The sequence below is a fragment of the Glandiceps talaboti genome, chromosome 1 (genome assembly GCF_964340395.1).
Source record: "Glandiceps talaboti chromosome 1, keGlaTala1.1, whole genome shotgun sequence".
Lineage (NCBI taxonomy): Eukaryota > Metazoa > Hemichordata > Enteropneusta > Spengelidae > Glandiceps > Glandiceps talaboti.
The window spans coordinates 8694697-8719202 of record NC_135549.1 but is presented as its reverse complement, the minus strand read 5'-3'; the positions used below and the strand labels follow the sequence as shown (position 1 = coordinate 8719202).

Below are 24506 nucleotides of genomic sequence, written 5' to 3'. Positions count from 1 at the left end.
ATTGTCAGAGATTACTATAGTAACACATATTGTCAGAGATAACTATAGTAACAGATATTGTCAGAGATAGCTATAGTAACAGATATTGTCAGAGATAACTATAGTAACAGGTATTGTCAGATATAACTATAGTAACAGGTATTGTCAGATATAACTATAGTAACAGGTATTGTCAGAGATTACTATAGTAACAGATATTGTCAGAGATTACTATAGTAACACATATTGTCAGAGATTACTATAGTAACACATATTGTCAGAGATAGCTATAGTAACACATATTGTCAGAGATAACTATAGTAACAGATATTGTCAGAGATAGCTATAGTAACAGATATTGTCAGAGATAACTATAGTAACAGGTATTGTCAGATATAACTATAGTAACAGGTATTGTCAGAGATTACTATAGTAACAGATATTGTCAGAGATTACTATAGTAACACATATTGTCAGAGATTACTATAGTAACACATATTGTCAGAGATAGCTATAGTAACAGATATTGTCAGAGATAACTATAGTATACTATGGCCAGACAAAGAAGAAATTATAATTACTAGTTAGGATTTTTGGAAAAATAGAACATGTTTTTCCAGTACCATTGGCAATACTGCTACAAACATAAAGATACAGCCGTTATACATGCAACACTGCATTTTGCATAGGTTGTCATTGATTATGCAGTACAATTGCAGTGCCTTTCACTTTCATTTGAATGTACCTTTATGTCTAAACATAAACCAGCATATTGTGTGATTACAAACACCTTTTTTTTCAATTAGGAAACAGAAATGTTTTTCAGCACAAGTGAACTTACAGGTGCCGGTACTGCTATAGGTGTCACGCAGCTTTTTACTGTGTGTCTGTGTTAACAACTTTCAGGTTATTGTGCTTGTTGGGTGTTGACTACAACATCAAACATGTACTTGCTGCAATGTGGGATGGTTTTGTTTATAACTCTTTCCTTTGTTTTTTTGTGTTTGTGATGTACTTCAAGTAAAAACACTTCAGCGTCTGGTTGAGATAACGTCTATTTGACTACAGTGTTTGTAAGCCATAGTCAAGCCTCCATAGTCACATGAACAGGTTATTTCAAAATTATATTTATTATCTTTCATTGAAGTTATGTGTTGTTTCCAAAAGAAGAAGTGAAATAAAAGTATTTTCAACACTTGATACATTTCTCTATTCTTGTATGTTTTTCTCTTTAATATTGACAGTTCTAGGACAATCCGGAAAAAATGCCCCCGGCCTCTGGTGGGATAATTACATACGAGGATAGGTTCAAAGTGGTCCTGTTTATGAGTTAATAACTGCTTTATTTAGAAATCAAATCCCATGTTTATTGCACTTTTTTTTATAAATTTCATTTCATTATCAATATTTCAGTCTTTGTCGGCATGTTTGAAATGAAAGTGTATGTGTATTTGTAGGCGTGATTGGGGCATTTGTCCTACGGGTTGTTTGTCTGGAGGCGTATGTCCTGTTACCAATAATCACAACATCATAGTCCTTTCATTTTACACAAATATCAATTTCTTGATAACTTTCATATATACTGACTGTAACCAATGTTGGAATAGTTGTTTCAACATTCTGATGATAACACATGAAGTCTATCCTCGATACTCTGTCTGCATACTGACTATCTTTCAATCTCAAACTATTGGTAGTCTCAAATTGATACATCATCAATACATAATTTCAATCATTCAAGGACATAAAATTGGTATTACATATAGTGGACATAAATGAGTTACAAATTACTGTCATGTTCTGCAACATTTTCTGCTGAAGTCATTTTTATTGTTCATGAACATCAACTGGCATTTGTAAAGTGATTATTTCTCCCTTAAGCATACTAAGTGCATTGTTACAATTTATAGATGGGGTACCAATCTTTCTAAAATTCTTTCATACAACAATTGAGCTTCTGCAGGACTCCTGGCTGGCAAAAGTTTATCCTCTTTCATAATGTCATCCAGATACACCTCAACCTCACTATCCCCCACATAATTTGGTAGACATGTGTAATCGTCCAACTCGTCAATGTTGAATGGTATTTCCTGTAGGCAATCTACACCACCTGCAAACATAAGAAAGATTCTTGTATAAAACACAACCATGGAATTCTGATAACACATAAAATAAGTTTTTATTGTCTTTTTAGAACTACTTAAATGGGCAAATAATGAAAAATTCACATACGTGTACAACCATTGCTTTTACTATGTTGTTTTATGTAATGATAGAATAGTTTGTGATAAAAGTTTATTTGGATTGGCATATCATAGTGTTCGTCCAATTTGAGGAAGGATACAATTTTTGATAAACTATGTGTTATCTGGATTGTATGTTTGCCCACAAATTACCTGACAACTCGGGGCAATAGTATAATAAATTTGGTCTCCCACATGGCACCGCAAGTTGTGATTGTCTACGGATAGAGTGGTCATTCCATTCGGAAATAATGTCATCGAGTTCTGTTTGGATGACGGGCAAATAACAGTGGCGAATTAGACACCTGTAACAGAGCAGATGTGGTACAATTATATTGACATGCACATATTGGATTAACTTATGGAACAATTATATTGACATGCACATATTGGATTAACTTATGGAACAAAACTACTGTTAAAATGGTAGATAGAACTGCCTAGGGAAGTTGCACAGGAAATCTTCATGAAACTTGCATTGCTTTCCGTACATTGAGATGATCGAAACAATTGGTTATTTTGTGAATGTGTATTGCCTGGCAGTAAGGATTGACCTTCAAGAGGAATAAACTTACTTGTGTATTTGACTTCTGTTAACAAAGAGACCTTCATGTACCAAGCCTGAAAAGTGCTGCCGCCACCACTCTGTCCAAGCTCTCAATAGGTACGACCAGAATGCTTCAATTCTCTATAAAATTGAAAGATTGTTATAATTGACCTTTTGTTGTATGGTGGAACAAAAAGGTCAAAATCTTTGCTTTGTGAAAAAATAGACAATTGGGAAGTAGTGTATGTGATGAAAATTTGAGGTAGGAAGTCAAATATAAAAGAGGTTATCAGTAATCTGAAAACTTTGAAAGGGGAGGTACCTCGGTGAAATGACAGAAACCCTTGCACATTGTAGTATTATTGCACTAATTTTCATACACTGAGATCTCCACTCAACAAAACAAATCACTGCTTTATTTATGCCTTTTCAGGTTTTGTTCAATAAATATTAAAATTTATCGACATCAACACTTTCAACAAATTTGTCACTACATATGTCTCAAAATATGTAATATCATAATCATCTATGGTGAAATTGCTACACACAGTTTACTTATCCTCATTTGAACCTGTTCCCTTTCAATAACAATATCGATAGAACTGGCAGGGCCTTTGCGGAACAACGCCAGTACTACTTCAGAATCATTAAATTCCCCAGTTAGATTGACCAACCCATTAGCCATTGTGTGTACACTTTAAGTAAAATGAAATTCCAGGACCGTTTGGACACTGATAAGAACTTTCTATTAACATAACCCTCCCCCAAGCAAAAGTGGTGGGCCTTGTGGTGTTGGGCCTTGTAATGACCATGGGCTATAATGCAATTGAGTACAGTACTAATAAATGCCACACTGATTGAAATCGTTGTCCTACCTGATTGGCACAGGACTTTCCATAAATGAAAGAACGCTCTCCTGAATGAGGATCATTACCGAGTTGTCGTATATACATTTGCATAGCAGCAACAGTTTCATTTTCTGTGCCTGGATCTGCACGCATTTGCAGTGGACATCCTAGTAATATCAGATAATATAGGAATCACACATTTTAGCCAAACAATATATCATTTCATGTACAATGAAAAGTGCCAAGTTCACAGCAATTGCATTTGATCAGCATCTTTGCATACAAGTGTGACATATAAATATTATATCATGTGTATTCCAACCCAAATCTGATGCTCAAATGCTGTCCAAGCATCAGTTGTGTACATGGTTAATGAGATCAAATGCTGTAGCAGTTACTTGATGCTTTTGTTACTCTTGTCACATATCTGTAATTTATTTTTTAACCGTCAAATACAGTTTTCATCAGTGCCAATCTTTGCAAAGCAAAAGTTGGACTTTTAATAACACATGTCTGTATTTAATCACATGGTCTTTTAATATCAAACTCACCTATGAAAGCTCTGCAATGCAAGACAAACAGACTCTCTAACTACTCTCTAAATAACATCTCTACAACTATTTGATTTCATTTCAGACTCTACTCACCATTCACTTCTTTAATACAAGCCAGGTAATAGTGTGCAATAACTGCTGGATTGTTATTGGTACTTGCAGCTTTTACCCACATAATTTTCCTTGAGTAGCTATAAAAGGGAAGACATCACATCAAACAATATATACTATTTACAAATTGACATGAGTGCTCTTGGAATGCATTATTCAATTTTTGTATTACCACAACAAAGATGTTTTCTTCTAGTAAGTTCTACATATTGTTCCTTGTCAAACAAGTCATTGTCGGTGAAGCAATCCCACAAGTGAGCGTGGGTAGCCAATCAATATTTCTGGCGCAGAAATCTAGATATTGAAGACATAGTGTTAACAAAGTGAAATGGGGCAATTATTGCACTGTTTTTCCCAGTGAACTGATGAGGTGACTGTGGTGAAAGCTTGGGTTACACTGAGATGTTACTGTGAATAGCACATATTTGCCCTGTCATAGGTAAGAATGTATGCCAGTGTTGTTCAAGAGAAATCAGTCCACTAATATTCAAATGCGGGCGCTGTATATGAAAAAATCATATCCAAATGGCCGTCTGGTGGTCATATTAGCACATGTATGCCATAGTGTGTTGTTCTTGTACCAAGTTTAAGAGAAATGGGTCCACTCATATCCAAATGCTGGCCTGCTCTGCAGTGTACACGAAACAAGAATGTACTCCCATTTTCTAGTTGCTATGAGTGGTCATGGCTGCTAGGCATACACATTTTGAATGTTTGTTCAGTTGTCTAAGAATTCCCTTTTTTATTTTTGTGAAATACAACACTGATTGGCTGTTGCTATGTGAGTCGTCATGGTTGATACAGTATTTGCATACCTTTTTTGAATATATCCTCAATACCCCATCAGATAATGTTATTATTTAGCCAAAATATACTGCAATTAGTTTGTTGATAAGGGCGTGGTCATGGTTGCTAGGGCATTTTTCGTCAAATTATTTGAAGAAAATCTGCAGAATAACACTTTCAGAAATGTTTCTCCAAGTATCATATTCACTGACCAAGTACTTCTGGATATGTAATTTTTTAAAACAAAAAATGAACATTTTTACACCTAATTTGAATATCACTCATGGTATCATTGTATGCTTAATATTTCTTCATCCATACATCCCTGGTTGCATTACTATTAACTTTCTCTTCAATCTGTTTAGGGGTTTTGGAATAATAGATTTTTATCAAACATATTCATTTTTAGTCCTAATTTGCATATGACTGACTGGACAATCATACCATGAATCATGCTTTGTAAAAACACCCAGTAGAATGTTCCACACAAACTTCAGCCTAATCTGACGAGCAGTTTAGGGATTATACATTTTTTCAACAATAAGACACATTTTTAGCCCTAATTTGCATATCAATGGGAAAATCAAGATATCATGAACAGATCCCAATTACCTCACCCATAAGTATATTCCCACCAAATTTCATGCCAACTGAATCTGTAGTTTTGGAGTTAAGTGGGGTTTTTTTAAAACAAAAAACACATGTTTTGACCAAAAATCCACATTTCTGAATTTCTGAATTTTAAAAAAATGCATGTGCTACGTCCCATAGCATATACCCATTAATACAGCCAGTAATACCTCTAATACATACCCATCAATACAGCCACTAATACAAATGCCATATGGTTTCAATTTATCATACCTGTAAAACAAGAGAAGGTATAATAAAATACAAATGAAACAGTTACTATTGATCTGGTGAAATACAGTAATATAATCATAACAAATTAGAAATAATGTGAAACAAGTCGCTGATAGTGACACAGTCCCCACTGCTATTCATGGTTAATAGGGTATTTGCATACCTTTTTTGAATGTTTATTCAATTGCCCACCAGATGATATTGTTATTTCACCAAAATATGCTGCCATATTTGTTGCTAAAGGCATTGTCATGATTTTGTCAAATATATGCAGAATAACATCTCACCAAGTTTCACACTCAATGACCAAGTCCTTTTGGAGATGTAAAGTTTTTGACCAAAAATGAAAATGTTTACATGTAATTTGTGTATCACTCATGGTATCATCGCATGATAAATACTTCTTCATCCATACATCCCTAGATGCATTCATATGAAATTTCAGCTCAATCTGTTCAGTGGTTTATGAATAATAGTTTTTTTACAAAAAAGACACGTTTTCGCCCTAATTTGCATAATACTGATGGGAACATCACACCATGAACTTTCAGACTAATCTAATCAGTAGTTTTGGAATTATACATTTTTCACCAAAAATACACATTTTTTTTACCACATATATCTCTATATCTCTGATGTGATCATTTAAGAGAGAAGATGATGTGCATATGTAGTCCATAGCAGGTTGTCCTTGTGCCAAGTTTGAGAGAAATCAGTTTTCAGTCAAGTGTGAGAAATGACACAGGACAGATGGACGGAACCAAATCTGTAAGTCCCTGTGGGGACTAATAAGCAAAAGTATGCATATATATTGGCAATATATGTGTAAGTGTTTTGTTAGCTGTCCTCAATGTCACATAGCATGTTACATTCAATATAATGTAGCACTGGATTAGTGGAATTGACTGAAATTCTACTTCCATGTTGTATTGGGGCCATATTTATTGTCTCATATACCTGTGTAAAACATGCATACGTATCTAAAACTACAAATATTGATAGAAGAATAATGCATTGAAATAAAACATTCATCTCAATTTGCTTATGATTGCACAGAAAAATGATTGCTGCATTACATTGCATTCATATATATACGTCATTTGTTGAAGTTAATAATTAGCCAAGCCAAAAGAAATGTACATTTGTACCCACTAAGAATGCAGTGGTAACCAAGCAAGGATTATTATTATTATTTTATTTATACTCGGTTTAAAAAGTAGCACAAACGTGCTAATACATCCGAGATGTAAAATATAAATAAAAAAACTACAGTAAAACCGTCATGAAGATCAAATATACATCACATTAATAACTTATATACCAAACAAAACAAACCAACAACAAAGACTCAAAAAACACATGATAATTGCACGATATGTAACTGTGAATAGGCATACAGATCAGATCATACATGCATAAGAGAATATAAATGATGCATGGTTGCAAACCCAATGATGCTATGTGAAAAGGGTGAAAGCTAGTCAAATTTTTTTTGGAAATCTTTTTCAGTTGTGTCACTGTAATGTTGTAGCCATCCAGTGCTCAAGTTTGTTTATAAATATGTGTGATCAGAGTTTTTTTTCAGACAGGGATCATTTTGTATTTGAATCTGATCAATAGATGCTCATATAGCATCTAAATTTAATGATCACACTTGCTCTCATGTTCACTTTCTCATCTTTCTAAATTATCAAAACCAGCGGTTACACAATTTTGACTGTTTACATTCAAATAAGATCATAACTTCACCAATGTTGCCACTTGACACTTGACATATAGCCTTAAGAAGTGGAGAGACATGATTCAAATCTTGCACTGGTTTGTTTATAAATGGACAAGTTAGTGAACATCTAAACACTGCCCCTGAACATAAATTGTTGTTGAAAATGCCACTGAATGTCCATTTTGAAACCAAAACCTCATATGGCAAATCATCACACAACAATATGAATCACATGCAATTGTATGCCCAATTATTGGCCATTTCACATATTCTATCAATGCAATAATACTGCCATAATGCTCAATAATACCCCCTACACACATATACATATAAAAGAAGAACTTACCCATCCAGGTGCCATACTTGATTGGGACCCTTCAAAGAAAACATATATTGTGCTAGAAAGTCACCATCTAGAACAGTTACACACTAACATGGCAAAGATGTAATAGAAATAGATAAAAACTTAGTTTAGACACAGGAACTATGAAATTGTAAAAATTAAGGTCAGTTTCTTCTCTCTTGATGCATATTGATGACTTATCTGCGGCTATTGGCCTGTTGACTTATGAGTACCTGTTAATAATGTTCCTTTTCCCCATCAGATGTAGGATGTACCTAACAAAATTTAGACTTGCCATAATTGTCAATAAATACCAGTGTGAATTTTAGTGAAACGACTCAATATCACAAAATGAAGAAAACTCATTATAAGGAATCCCTTTAATGAATTTAATTAAATTAAACTCTGTATATTGTGTAACTTTAACTTTATTGAATATGAAGGCTTTGAAAAACTGTGCAAACTGAGCTAAAACTAAGCTAAGTGAAAAGTGTAAAGTCCATGATGCAAAAAAAACCCAACATTTCTCTGAGTCATTTGGTGTATGATTTTGACAGGATGAGTTCACATTAATATACACAAAAAGTATCATAAACAAACTTACAATGCTTCTGTACAGTCCACGTTTGAACCTTTTTTTTCCTCTGGCTTGAACACCATCGGGGTCAAGGATCCTTAATTTAGTAGCTACAGAATCTCTATGATATGAAAATAACATAACAATATTAAAATGATTTATAACAACAACAACAACAATAATAACAATAATAATAATAATAATAATAATAATAACAACAACAACAATAATAATAAGCTATCTATAAATAGATTGACAGAGCTCCACTGAAAGTTACTCATAGCTAGGAAGTTGCCGAAAGATGAATGCCAGATCACGACCAATTGCAAATTCAAGGGTTTGATGCACCACTTCTCATTGGCCCTGACACATGTGCCAAGTTAGATAATTATGCTTGCAGGAAGAAAAAAAAAGAAGAAAACCCCACTAATACCAATAGAGACCCATGCCTTGCATAGTGGCTGATATCCTTCAAAACATGCTAAATGGCATGCAAAGTGTACAGAGTTGTCTGTTTGAATTAAAATGTTGTGGGTGTGGATTTGAAGGTCAAATATCAATCATGAATTCACAATGTTAGACCAGAGTGAATAATAGGGTCACTTTATGATTTGAGTATGGTCATGGATATTTTGAGCAGCTGTGTGAAACTGGATTAGAAAAACCGGGCTGGATTAATTTTGTGGAAGCTCTTTGAAATGTGTGCTGTAAACCCATGGTAAATATGTACATGGAAATAATAGCTAGATTTTACTTTTGACATCAACAGAGCCACACACATGCATATATGCCACCATCAAAGAACAAAACACACATCTCTGATGTAATCATTTTCATTTGAACAATTTCTCAACTAGACACTAGAAGTAATATAACCATGGAATATCAAAAGCAATTGGTGTGGTACTTTTTTTACTTTTAAGTTCTTTACAAATACACACACACACACACACACACACACACACACACACACACACACACACACACACACACACGCACGCGCGCACTTGGTGATAGAAATATTGTAAGGCCTGGTATCACGGTATTGATCTAATAAACTTGCCTGGAGACATTTAACTTGTACTTCTTTTTAAGTCGACACCACATAGCTCTGTAGCCACATTTGGATCCAGAACCATTAAGTTCATGCTGAAAGTACATGTTGAGAAATATGACTTACATAGTTTCTTATTAAAGGTACAGGCAGTGAGAAATGTAGCTCTGTAACTAAGTAACTACACTGTAACACACATGTGTATCCAAACAAATTAGTCAAATTGTTCAAAAATATCTTATAGTATTTAACAATAAAAACTTGTCATGTTTGTATACTTACTAATATAGCATTGTCTACATCTTCGTCACTGGACCGTGTCGTTCTCACCAAATTCAATTTCTTCATTCTGTACTTCAGCTGTCTGGAACTGAGCAAATAACATTTGCAAAAAATTAGGTAGGTATGATTTAATATTACAAACACTTGTGCATACGGTACTGTTAATTGATAGCAAAGTTAATGCACATCATAAAGCACTCAGGAGTCAAGGCATTTGAAAATCACAGATGTCTACATAATCGATGTATAAAGCCAACAGCCACTTCATTTCTTTTGAAAACAATAATAATCATAAATAAATTTTGTCAAAATAATTGCCTGTAGGAATACTAACTCACAAATAAATTTTGGAAAAAGACAACACTTTTAGGCCTTGATTTATACTGTGAACAAAGATAACATGAAACAAACAGAGCCTGATTGCAACTTTATATATTGTTCACAATTATGGTGGTATGATAATGGTAGTGGTTGTTTGATTAATTGAAAGTTACTAAGGTGTAACAAACCTACTTTTAGAAAAATTTCATTCAGTGACAAAATTTATAATCATAATTTATCTTTATAAGGATTCATCTATCATTCACTGCCTGGTTTCATTTTATGACAATCAACATCAAGAATGCTTACCTGAGGTATGTATCATGGTAAATTTCCAGTAACATTTTTATGTGATATGATGAATATCCAGCATGCCAGAAGGCTTGGATGGCAGCATTTTCTGTTAAAGAATATTATTTTAAAAAATGAAACTATGTGGAAGGGAACACGTTGATTCAAGCAGGAACACAGGTACTTTTTTTTAAAGGTAATACAATGTTTATCTGTGGGTTTTGATATCCAAGTTATAATATCAATTAAGTGACTAGTTGATATCTGATCAGCAAATTTCTGACCAGTCAAAGTGACTCAAGTAGCTACATGACAAGATGACTACATGTACATGAACAAAGTCATCACATACTATAGTATAGGCAATCATGGAATATGTTATCAGCTTTCATGTTTAATATACACATACATACAAACAAGCCATTACATAGACACTCACCATCAGTGAAGTTTTGTAGGAACACTGGTAAACTCATCTGTAAATACAAAAATATATCTCATGATTGAAATGGCGTGAAATACTGTGTCACTGTTCCTATCTACCTTACTTGATTCTTTATTACATTATAATAATAAACCACTTGTCTGTGAATACACATAGATTTGGGTGAAGTTGTGTATGGCTTTACTCAATTTACACTTCAACAATCACTGTGATTATGTAACGATATACCATGGAAGTATGAATACTAGTATACCAACCGTATAAATACGATATGTGATACTTCAACAGCAAGAATGCAAGATTTACAAACGCTGTGGTTAATTCAATGTTTGACTTACCTTAGTTTTAATAGGGTCAAAACAGCCAAGTCCGTACACATGAAACACATGTGTCCACAATTTTTACCAAGTTACATGTACATGTACTTCCGGGTCAAGACACGTCACGAACATGTGACTTGTGGGGATTCCACTTCTGTATGTCTGGGAAATCGCTTCTGTGAGAGAAATCGTTTCTGTTGGGGAAATGTCTGACATCACGGAAATTGCTTTGAACTCTGTCATTGAGAGCGCGGAAATTGCTTTGAACGCCCAGTCATTGAGAGCGCGGAAATTGCTTTGAACTCTGTCATTGAGAGCGGTGAAATTGCTTTGAACGCCCAGTCATTGAGAGCGCGGAAATTGCTTTGAACGCCCAGTCATTGAGAGCGCGGAAATTGCTTTGAACGCTCAGTCATTGAGAGCGCGGAAATTGCTTTGAACGCTCAGTCATTGAGCGCGGAAATTGCTTTGAACGCTCAGTCATTGAGCGCGGAAATTGCTTTGAACGCTCAGTCATTGAGAGCGCGGAAATTGCTTTGAACGCCCAATCATTGAGAGCGCGGAAATGTCCTTCTCGTCCACCGTAGAAAAGTGACTATCCATTTATGCACTACGAGTGAGCGTTATAAAATAAACTCTTTACATGTATATAGGGTGATGGCGTACTTTTCGCGATTATGAGTTTATTTGAGGTCCTGAAGTATGTACATCCACGGCTCAAAAAGCGAAAATGATACTACATATAATTACATTTTATTATTTCTCTTACCTTTCAGAGCGAACATAGTAGTATCCATTTACGGAGTGGCTAACCTAGTGACTGATTCCCTGGATGGACAGTCGCAGACCAAAGAATTCCTCACCTCGGCAGAACTTCTTCGTGTACTACGAGCTGACGACAGTGGTACTCCGAGCTCATCATTGTTATCGTCTTCTTTCAGTAATTTCACTGTCGTGAATGTGCACCCCCATTTTCCAGAAGAGGAGTCTCTGTCGTTTATACAGACACCTTTTGGCATTGGTTTGGTATCGTTAGCTGTTGTAATTGTTGTACTGGTTATCGTCTTGGTTATTGTGTGTGGGTATATGTCATACAGGAAGCGACACTCACAAAGGTAGGTTACCCAGGATCCCAAAGTAGAAGTAAAACTACTCCATTTATGCAAAGAACGTTAGTTGCTATTCCAATTGGTGACACTCCATCTGCGACTTTAGATAAAGCAAGAATTGAATACTTTCCCCACGAACAAATAGATATTCAGAAACACGAAAAAACCCGCTCAGTAACGTGTGGTAGTTTCGATGAGTGAATTAAAGAGTTCGTCCGATTACACTAGTTGTTTTTATCGAATTAGTCAAGGCGTACAATCTTAGACTAGTAGATACAAGTATCACTGACTGAAGATATGATTGAAAATGGATTCGGGGCGCGGCTTTCATCGTGTACATACGAAAGATGTAGTTTTAATCAAAACGGTAAATTGCGTGGATCCTGTTAGAACACTACAGAATTTATATACAAATGTATATACATATGAAATGTATGAGTTGTTCTTTTGATCACCTGCACATGTGTACAGATCGTGACAAATGATCGATCGAATATAGCGCCGCTAACGTTGGAACGCTCACCACTGCGTTACATGCACCAATTACCGCGGCTAAATCAATTTGTATTAAGACCACTTTAACTACTTTCGAGAGTAAACGGGTGTATATTGGACGAGATATAACAAACACAGTATACGCCCTAATGGTGCAAATTAACGTCAGAACAACGCTACGATGAATCCACCTTAATGGATGAATACTTTACTACCTGTCTGCCGACTAACTAATTTCATCCTTACCAACTCTACATCACTCCCCATATAATGCCGAGTACATGCAGTCTTTCGATGACGCTCTATAGACGAATTCGCCAGTGTATAATAATGTAATTTATGATGCTCGACGGTCTCGGTCAAAGCACGTAGGGGCATAAATATATCGATGATTCTCCGTATTTCGCCGATTTTGTAATAATAGGTTCACTCAGGTTCACTAGTTTAACTTACTCCCGGCCATGAGTCATCCTCGTTCCCATAAACAACTTTTAATTGAAAGTCTAATTTGTCACTGCTGTTGACTCTTCGCGGAGTAACGAGCTAATATTCAAATTTACGTACCCAAAGAGACTTTTGGGAATTCATTACTTTACATTTATGTGAGCGTTTCATTATGTACATTTTATGATTTTCCCTATGATTTAAAATGTTATCTTCTTGCCACCTAGAAAACGTAAATTTGACATCGCATATCGTATTCACGATTGCAATATATTTAAGGTAAGTTGGTCATTGTCGTTGATGGCGCTGTGTCCTACCACCTGTTGGATTTACCCGAACTACATTGTCGTAGTTAAAAAAAAAACTGCCCAATTGACTACTGTGGTCACTATCCATTCAAATGTGATGTCACCATGAATTATTTTCACGTCCCATCTACAAATGGCAGGAAACAATAAAGCTTAATTTGTTTTGACCTTAGTGATACACTTCGCATCATGTGTAATACTTACGAGACCCTAGAGAGATAAACAGTGTTATTATCAACCGTTTCATTATGCAAGTTGTACGACACAGTTGCCGGTAGGTGGAGGGAGGTGGAGTAAAGATTGCTGTGCCTGCCAGAAACCCCTTCTCTGAACCAGAAGTTGGAATGTATGATCTGTTCTGGACTAGAATTTTCTGTTATGTTATGATGTGCACACATTTCTCAGTGTAGTTATGGACACGCAAGGTGTAAATACACAGTCCAAGTGAATGACATCCACTGGATATGATAAGTGGCGGAACATCGCGTATTCATTATCCGTCATCACTATTATCTATAAGTCAAATAGGGTCATGTTTCACAACGACATTGGATAAATAAATAAAATTCGCCAGTTAGCTAACGGGACCTTCTGAACACATATCGAACATTTGGAGAAGTGAATATAAAATCATTGGAAACAAATTATTAGACACATAGCCGGGATATGACATAAACCCTCTATTCGATAAGTTAAAATGAATACATTGTAGTAGCAGTTATTGTTTTCTCAGTTTGCCGAAAAACCAAACAAAAAAACAACTAAGGAATTTTTAATTAACAAATCATCAGAACAACAAAATAACAACAAAATAATGAGTAATCTGAAATGACGGCAAACTAACTGCATTATAACAGAACCCGGGTTGTTTTTAACGAGATCAGTCAAATTGTAAATAAACAGAATTATGTTCACTGAAAAACACAAGTGCACCACCCCAATCTGGTGAACAGTTTGTTAGGAAAGTCCTATGATACGCTTCACCTGTCGTAAAACGGTCATCTTTCTCAATGAAATATATCCACCATGTGTGCACCTATAAATGCACAAATTGCCGTAAAGTTATCATTTTAGTTTATAACACCGTTAGCAAAGAAATCGTACACCTGTAACAACGGATCATATCACACAGGTGCATTTTATGCGGTCATCATCATTCCTATGAACTCACCGAGTTTGAGATAACCTTGTTAGCCAATTCATCATCACGATACTCATGATACTACTTCAGTGACATTATTAAGTAGATCGTAGCCATAAAGCTCGCATCTAAATCGTTAAAGTCCCGCAACTATAAAGGTACCATCATCCGTACTGGTAATTTTAGTCTCACAAACCAACGAATCCTTAACACAGGGATTGACAACAATGTATTCGTAATACTGTCATAACGTTCTTCGGAGGACACGTCAATATTATAGAGTAACATTTATTGCCGTTTTTGACAGTTTTGATTATTGATTGTTACATTAAAGGGTAATATGATGTTACTTTTAATCTTACATTAAAACACCAGACAAAACTATCGCATTGCCGGAGTACTAGAGCTGTTGCTACACGCACGCACGCACGCACGCACGCACGCACGCACGCACGCACTCAGACATATATACAGCGTATATCGTGGAAGAAAGAAATGTACAAATGAATCAATAATCCTATTAAAAGCTAAGACTAAAAGGAATATAATATAAAGACTATGTAGGAAAGAATATGACCGTAACCCCTACTCGTTGTAAATCTAAAATTGCGAGGTCATCCACCCCAAGATGTCCCTAAAAGAAATGTATCAACAAAATTAGCATGACACAGGCTTGAAAATAATTAATTACAACGCCCAAAAAAATTTAATTTTGAAAATCAGAAACTGACTAGCCCTGGAGTAAAAAAAAGCAAATAATATACTGGTATCTCACAGTGCCGGTTTGGTACCTCTAATAATAACTAAGCTAATTGTGTGTCCTCTGTAGTTGCCACTGAAATTTGGAAAATGTGGCGTATTTCCAATGATTTTTTTTTATATTTACTTCATACACAATATGACACAGGTTACAAATCATGTAAAGTTTGACCTATATACAACAACGCTCAACACGAGCACAAAGCATGCGCGGGGGGGGGGGGGGGGGCACTGAGGAGAAAATGCTTTGGTTATTTTTTTTTGCAGCCCCCTTGCCCAAATATTCTAAAAAGTGCAATCCCCCTCATGAACACTAATTTTCCATATCTTTAAAACCATGGAATACTTGAATATGGTCTTCAATATCTCAAGTTCACTCCCTGTAAAATTTTCTTTTCAACCCCCTCCCTCCCCGCCGTAAATTCTGCTCGTTCCCCTTAAAAACACTTCTAACAAGTAGTTTTCGTCTTATTAGGTTTGCCATTACAAGCACGATATGAGAGTCATTTTAGACTAAACCTAAAAATAACATATCCCATCGAACTTGAAGCTGTTACAAAATGTATCTCGACGGGCACCTGATTCAGACCATAATTATGTTGATTTAGTATTTCGTCTGTCGTTTATATCCCGCATCAGATATCTTGACCTGTTACATTGGACGATATAGACCTCAAATAAACCATAAAATAATCAGTATACTCAATGAAAATTAGAAGATGGCAAAACCAAACTGGGACTACCACAACATAGAAATTTGTACTTATTTAATATTTTATGAATTTCAGATATTTTATTAATATTTTAAAACTGATTTTATGTCTGTAACAATATTTCACAGCGAAATGAAGAGAGCGTGGGCCGTGCATAGCCAGACTGACACCAATCGCAGAAGAGAAAGACAGAGGGCGGACAAGCCAATTGACGGTATGTATGTACAAGAGATAAACCCGTCATCAAACTACTCTACAGAATTACGTAAAGATTAATTCATTGCCTCAACTCAAAATTAAATCAACATTGCAGGTAGTCTAAGTGTTGTCTCTACGCCTTTTCAAGTGCCTTTCAATGTTTAACTATTCAGAATTTCCCCACCTGTTGTTCGTATGTATTCCTTTTCAATTGATAGACCAACAATCCATGCGAAATACCCGTAAATCACGTTGGTTCAAAACTTACCGAACTTATACAAAAAGCCGTCACTGAGTATCTCGCTGACAATTTGTCGATTTATGTCGGAACCTAAACACTTTGACGTCGGTAAGATCAAAAGTATCTCTTCAATTGTCAGTCATTGAACGCGTGCGCAGTCTTTTGTGCGTTAGTTGTCCAATTGTACGAATATCCTCAACTTTGATGACAGTAAACGACACTTTAGCTAAATATGTTAACTTGTTTGTAAATTTGAAGTTTTGCATTATATGAGGTGGTGGGTTATTATATCCTTTGTTGCGTTTCCATAAATCTTGCCCGCGGTCTGATTATTTATTCACCGGTTTAGATATTACATGTAAGCATTACTTGTTCCCGATACCTCCGATCCCTTATTTAATGCATGTTATTGGTCCTTTGCTTTTTAAAATGAACGAAGTAGTTGCAGATTCGAGTTGTAGTTTCTAGAGAAATTGACACGCCTACAGACATATTGCAAAACAAACAAACAAACAAACAAACCACAAAAAACAACAAACAAACAAACAAATAGGTAGATATAATGAAAACTCGATATGAAAGTTTGTGAAATGAAATTATCAGATGAAATAAACAAATTGACACAGCAACCCTGACAGCTCTTTATCAAAGTCAAGTGACAAATACTGAGGTATGTTACTATGTCATTGCGAATGATACAGAGTATACTGTAATTATTAACCACATGATCTTTTAACTAAACACATAATGTTAGTTTGTTGTTTGTTGTCAACTTATTACAGTTGGGGTTGTGAAGAAGAACAGACTGAAGTCGTCTGAGGTCATCTTGCCACCAGCTAGGCCGGTAAGATTTTGCAGCCTTTAATTTGTTTAATTTCTCAAAATATGCTGTTCTTCGATATTCAGAACGCAATATGCAATATATATTGACTTTTAACATCAAACGACTAATTTGGCTCCGCTTATAATATATCAACAGTCTGACGTCAGAGCTCAGTATTCATCAGTAGTTCCGAAAAATATAAACGCCGGCGAAAACATCCTAAGTGTTAGGCGCCATAGACAATGCAAAGGACAGACACGACGAATATCATTCTTATATTTTGTGTATTTGTTTTCATTTATTTGCCTTTTATTCTTTATTGGACGGGTGTATTTGCTCACTCTGTCGTCATAGTGACAATTCATCTTGAATATGACGGTTTTAATAATAACAAAGACAAGATGTGACAAAGATCATAACTATAGACGTCGTACATGATACGACAATAACCATACTTCGCTGCATTACTGTAGTGTTCGCGGTCAATGACCTGGGTATCTGTATGCGACGACATTCAAACCAGCTAGTCATTCGACCAATCCTTTAGTTGAATATTATTGCAACCAGTCTATTTCAACAAAACGATGGGTTATATTTCTATCTATCAGCGTAATACACTAATACAAGCTGAAAATATCAACCTAAATTACCACTTTCAGTGTACTTTATATTCAGGCCCTATTTCTAAACCTGGCCTTGAAATCAATAAATCTACTCCACGTTATTCATAAGTAATACGGCCATAAAACGGCAGAACTATAATTAATCATACCAACTATCATATTACCCATGTACATCGCGCACAACTTAATAGAACTATGATAAATTTTGCGATGAAATATTGCAGTAAACATTTTATTTGCCTAGCAAAAATATGTTGGGCTCGAAAACATGTATATATATATATATATATATATATATATATATATATATATATATATATATATATATATATATATATATTACGCACAGTGCTCATTATTTTGTTATTTTTGAATTGGTCGTGTCTAAAAGGATATGCTGTAAACAAATAAAGCAAATTACTGATGTAAGTGAAAGATGTTTTTTAAAATTTCTTTTGGCTATATTTAAGTTTTGAAGGTTAGGAAGAAAACCTTTAATTAACGATCGCGTGGTGTTTTTTATTTTTTTAGACACACCAACATTTTTATTATTATCTTGAGAAATGAGACGACTCTATTGTAAATATTTTTGTAAGTTCAACACATTTGAATGTAATTTTGAAGTATAGAGTTGTTCCGATGTTAATCAAATTACACATTCAAACAGCTATATACATTTGACAGTAAAAAAATATCTTTAGAAAGCTATTCTGAAAAGCTATGACCATGAACGACTTTAACTTAAGCTTTGGAATACATTATTTACTATCGAAATCAAATAAAGATTCGGTATTTTATGTCTCTCATCTATAGTTACTCATCTTGCAGGATCTCTTTCGCAACATAGAATAATATTTCCTTTATGCTATCAGCTTTATTTTAATCGGCAATAAAGGTTTCCATCGTACTCTCTCTCCTTTTGTCGGGTCGTTAAATTTACGATATGCCTGCATCTACGGAATCATTGTACGCCGGTAAATTGCAACGGTGATGGTATAATGATAGTAAATACGAAACTCTGGTATCAGCTAATGTTACTGACACAGTAAAAAATAGCATGTTAATGGTGATAACCATCAGAGACCGTGCAATTCGTAAACGTATAACATTCTAGTTTTATGTTACTATCTTTTACAATTTCACAGGGAAAGGCTCGTTACATAGAGTCAACGAACAATGGCACATCGCAGATGAAATCATCACAGGTGACGCGAACAAAAACAAACATCACTAAAACACCTACAGGTAAGTATTGAGGGGTCGGAGACAGACATTTGGAACTCTATGTGTCTCTTTATGGGAAAAACGTCGTGGGTTTTATCGTTCTTTTGATTGGATGGACTGTATTCCCAGCTGGATTCTGATGATACGCCATGACCATGACATTGCATCGCCAATACAAATGAACAATAATATAACTTTGTGAATGCAACATTTTAGTACATCATTTGTTTTTATTTTGTATGACTACTCGAGAACCTATTTGGTTGTACTTTTATATTTGTTCTTGAAAGTGAAATATTATTAATTTTTTTCTTCAAAATTAAATATTCAATAAACGAGACTACTATTATTCTGCAAACGTACACTTTCCGGTCATGCTAAACTGATGTTTGAAACCATTGACATACCTTGTTGTCTTACAGGAACTAGGCAACTGAGCAATGTGAACGAAAGAGCGTCTGTAGAAGAGTACTACCACAGAAACCTGCCACCATCGCGTCCACAACCAAGATATATTGACAAAAATTTACCAGGATATGTTGATATATAAATAACAAGTCGTGTTCTTATTCTAATCCGTGTATAATAAAGTTGTATTTAGTAAAATTGTAATATAATGTAATATTAAAAGCTGTAAATATTACCATGTCGATGCTCAAAATATTTGAATATATATATATATATATATATATATATATATATATGTTGAGGGTAGAAGAAAATCAAGTCGGGTTTTTCGTCTCTACAAGCCTGTTTCGTGAGTAAATCACTCGTCAGGAGATGTTGATGTACTGAATATACCTCGTATAAATCGTGTGGTGTAAGGCGGGTTTTACCTAGGGTGTTGAGTGGTGCTTTTGTTTGTACAAAAGGTGTCAATTATGTGTGCGATGGGTCAGGTGTTACACAACAATGTTTTATTTCGATGGCGACAAGAGGATACAAGTTCATTTCGTTTATTTAATGTGGATAGTTCGGGTCGGCAGATAATAAAGAACTTTTCTTTGAGGCATAAATTGCACTTTTTGCTTGCGCTATTGTAGGTTGGGTGGGATGACTTGTTATTTATATAATGTAATATTAAAAGCTGTATATATATATATATATATATATATATACATGTATATATATAATTCAATAGGCACAAGACGTCATTTTATGGTATACTGTACAGGTTTCCATAACAACCAACAGAGAGATGATTCATTGTGATTTTTTTCGGACGTGTATTTGTCTTTGAAGTGTCCGTGTAGATATTAAGAGAAATTAACAAATTTGCCTGCGGACACCACTGTACCTTACTTAGTATTTGAACGAATTGTGTATTCAAACAGAAGATTAATTAGTGCCTCGGTCCAGGATGTTTCTTTTATAGCTCAATAGCTTCTTTCTTCAGTTCATAACACGGATATAAGCGGAAGTATAAAATCGATGTGGCAATGTAAACAAACTCAGCCTTGAGTTCAAAGCCCCCTACAACATCCACAAAGATACCGTCTTCCCTTTACTGGTGAAAGCCGGCCTGTCAAGTGACATGTGCGGTAAAGAATAGAGCTGTGCACACTTGTGGATCTCTGATAATGCTGGATTGTGAGAAATTATAAGCTGATAAAACGTGTTCATAATAGAGCTATACCTAGAAAGCTTTGTCCATATATTTTATAAAAAAAGTGCATTGCCATTCCTATAGCTTTATGTACCATAATGCTTTATTTTTTATAATTTCATTTGCAGGTGTTGGTGAAAAGAACATAATGTTATTATCCGCTTTATACGTTGTGGTGTTTTGATGTGTCACATTTGATACTAGTAAGGTTTTGTTGAATACCCCCTCGTGGGTAGGGTTTAAAGGGACCGACTGGTGACCTTTCTGTTTAATGCTGCTAAAGGTCACCTTCCTTGTTATCATTTTAGGATTTGCCTTGATCCATTTGATGATGTACAATAGACACCTGCGGCAATGATAATAGTTAATATCAAACACACTCGAGAGAAAAATAAAGTGTACACTTTGTAATTACACATTGTTCTTTTTTAAGCCTAGTATGTTGCTGTAAGAGTGGCTGGGGAATATTTTTTTAAAGAGACAGATATAACAGAAAACTAAACTTCTCGACATGCCATGTCAGTGTGAAGTATACATACAACATTGCCCACCCTTACATATGTATATTAGAGAAGTGTATTGGCAGTAACGTATTAGTAGGATGCAAGGTGACATTGCTCTGCATTAGCTAGGCCAGATGTAAATAGACATAAATGGTTGACCTAAAATCATGAAAAAAGTATGAAGGCAAGTTACCAAAATTCAAAATAAAGACAAGCACACTGAATCATATGGGCATAATTGTCTGTCTTTTAACAACATAAAGATCCGTCTTCTGTTGTCATTGAATAGGTACAAAACGACGTAAAATTCACTCGAGCCAAATTGTATTAGTTTTGCGTAACCCCACAATGCTCTCCAATACCCAATGACTAGACTTGAAATTATGATTAAACCAGTAGCGTGGTGAGACATGAAGGTGCAACTATAGCCATTTCTGAAACCTTTGCAATAACTCTTAAAGTAGCTATAAAGGTGAAAAATGAATATTTATTTTGACTTTAAAACTTTAACTGTTTTTTGTCTACTCGTGAAACAACATAAGCCATGTATGTGTTTGTAATCCAATGTACTGTAAAACATTTAAAAAATGATGTGTACAACAAATTGTAGTTAACATCGTATATAAGGAAGTAATTTGTAAATTTGTAAACAAACTTGATGAACACGAGTTATCACTATGTCATGTCCAGTCTGTATACATCTGTCCATTCCCCATATATTTCCTATATATTTGAAACTTAGCATAAATACAGTTCTGTTTACTTGTGATTATAAGTAATTGCTTGTGCACATCCAGTTTCTTTACAAATCACTTCCTGTACAAAACAATCTCTTTACATTTTAAATATTTTTTTTGCAATTTAATGTCATATACTTACAAACACTGACTTGGACTATCTTGTTTCACATCTTTTTTCAAGTAGCAATAAACAGTAAAGTTGTGATATTGATTTAGAATTGAATTTTTTCATCCGTATGAACACTGTGTTCATAGATATCCTTTATTTTCTAAAGTTCCCTGGGAATGTTAACTATAATGTTTTAGTGCATAGGAGGCCCCAGTTAACCGAAAGAGTGGCGACAAGAGTTTTATATGCTGCCATTAGGCACCTAGTTTGCATACTCTACCAATAACACCGCACACGTGGATATGAGCGGTGGCGCCTCCATGAAATGGACACCTGTCGTACTGCGTTTGGTTCTTCACTACCTGCAGGCGCTGAGTCACTGCTGTGGGCACTGTTGTACACGTGCATTGTATATTTCCGCTTAGTCGCAAGAAATCAAACAACTAGCGGTCTATGTCGAACCGCTATCTTTTCGATTCAAATCTGATATGCTTTTAAATTGCTGTGTAAGGAGAGAAGAAACTTCGATCGATGCCGGCGATTGTACATCCGCCAGCCGAAACATTGTGAAACACGCCCAGTTGTCCACAAGTCCATTATCGAGTCTAGACGACATTTTCTATGTAAAGATAAAATATGTCAACGCGAATTTGATTCCCGGAAAATGCGGGAGGAATCGTTTCAGCAATAAGTGAAATCGATGATTAAATTTGAACAACGAATTAATCAGAATGGTAAGTTAGGCATCGGGTAGGGAATGCGACCCACGTGACAGGCTTCAGAGATCAAACACTAGCGGCGTCCTTTGTTGTTGTGTGTAGCTCCACCTACCCATTCGGACCGAATATACCATCAAGCAAATCACTTGCTTTTCGTAACTAAAATCGGTATACAACTACTATCTTCTTTGATTAAGGCTGTTTAATTGTTAAACCACAAAGGAAAACATGTAATAAATTTCTTAAATTGATCGAACTGTCGGCGCTATACATGTATGATGGTAGCACCGCCCGTTACCGCATAAAACACGTACATTGCCAGAGAATAGGGATTCGTGTTAATTGAAAATCGGAGGCGCTCATTTACAGAGACACAGAAAGAGAAAAATGCCAGTACAACTTTTCCATTGAGACATCTGTTGTCCAATACCCGCTGTTTATTAAGTGAGACTGTTGGGCGTCATATTTTCGCAGATTTTTTATACTATAACTGGTTGTACACTCTTTAAAATCGACAGATGATGAGAAGTGGATAAGTAGCGCTGACATCTTTATACTCGACGATAGAATGGATGTTAACTACTTTCACCAAAACGATCTGTTTCCCTCCGGAAAAGACATCGGGAGATCACTTCGCATTATCGGAGACTTGATTGACGCCAAGTATCAGAGGAATACTGTAAGATATTGGTGGCATTGGTGCAGAGCTAATTTGATGAACTATTTCGTTATTGATAAACGATCATCATTTGATGCCACCCGAGTGACATCAGAAAGCCGACGTAAAAAGGGTTGAATACTGCTTGATGTAGTATATTTTAGTTGAAATCCGACGCATTTACAGACACGATACACCACTATGGCAACATGTTTTATTAATTGTACAATATTTACAAACGCGATGTTACAATACAAGTATAACTCAGATATATTAGACCGCAGTTTTTTCCCGGCAATTTGCCTTTTCTTCGTAAAGTACATCGTTGATGTGAAGTACCGATGTCTGAATGAAATATACAAGGTAAGTGTTTATACGGCGATATGAAATCAAATAAATCAAATTATCAGTTTAATTGAATCGTAGGTAATTGAGTACCATTTCACATAATACAAGCCTTAGGCAATGCATTCGTTAAACACCGTCGAAGCTAAATTACGATTGATTGTAGCAGCTTGTATTAACCATTTCAAACGCTTACATGACCACACACGATGTCATAACACTTCAATCCGACGGTGTGTTTCATTGTGTCAATAGTCATACACGGTTTAGGTATGAGTAAATAATGAAAATGTCCAATTGTTCAAAATATGTAATGTACTCGCCAGGTACTAGTAAATGTACACGTAAAAAGGCGATGAGTCGTTTCCTTTGACTGAAGGCTGAATCACAATCTCAACCCAGCTATGATATTCAATTTATGTATCATAAACCAATTACACGTTTAGTTTGCGATCTTTAC

At 35.3% G+C, this 24506-nt stretch overlaps 1 protein-coding gene across 1 annotated transcript; it reads right to left on the bottom strand.

Moving 5' to 3' along the window:
• Nucleotides 1-1120: 1120 nt before the first annotated feature.
• LOC144442917 (uncharacterized) lies at nucleotides 1121-10999 on the bottom strand. The gene is made up of 12 exons (XM_078132327.1): nucleotides 10963-10999; nucleotides 10542-10632; nucleotides 9912-9999; nucleotides 9639-9724; nucleotides 8603-8696; nucleotides 8002-8084; nucleotides 5882-5932; nucleotides 4265-4362; nucleotides 3645-3784; nucleotides 2798-2910; nucleotides 2376-2527; nucleotides 1121-2089 (listed from the first exon to the last, which is right to left on the bottom strand). The coding sequence occupies exons 1-12, from the start codon at nucleotides 10997-10999 to the stop codon at nucleotides 1884-1886; spliced, it is 1239 nt and encodes a 412-aa protein (XP_077988453.1). The 3' UTR covers nucleotides 1121-1883.
• Nucleotides 11000-24506: the final 13507 nt, after the last annotated feature.

Coding starts and splice junctions, on each gene's coding strand:
- LOC144442917 (XM_078132327.1), bottom strand. CDS start 10,999: ATGAGTTTACCAGTGTTCCTACAAAACTTCACTGATG. Junction 9,725..9,911: donor ATGTAGACAATGCTATATTA/GTAAGTATACAA, acceptor ATGTACTTTCAG/CATGAACTTAATGGTTCTGG. Junction 2,528..2,797: donor AACAGAAGTCAAATACACAA/GTAAGTTTATTC, acceptor GCTCTGTTACAG/GTGTCTAATTCGCCACTGTT.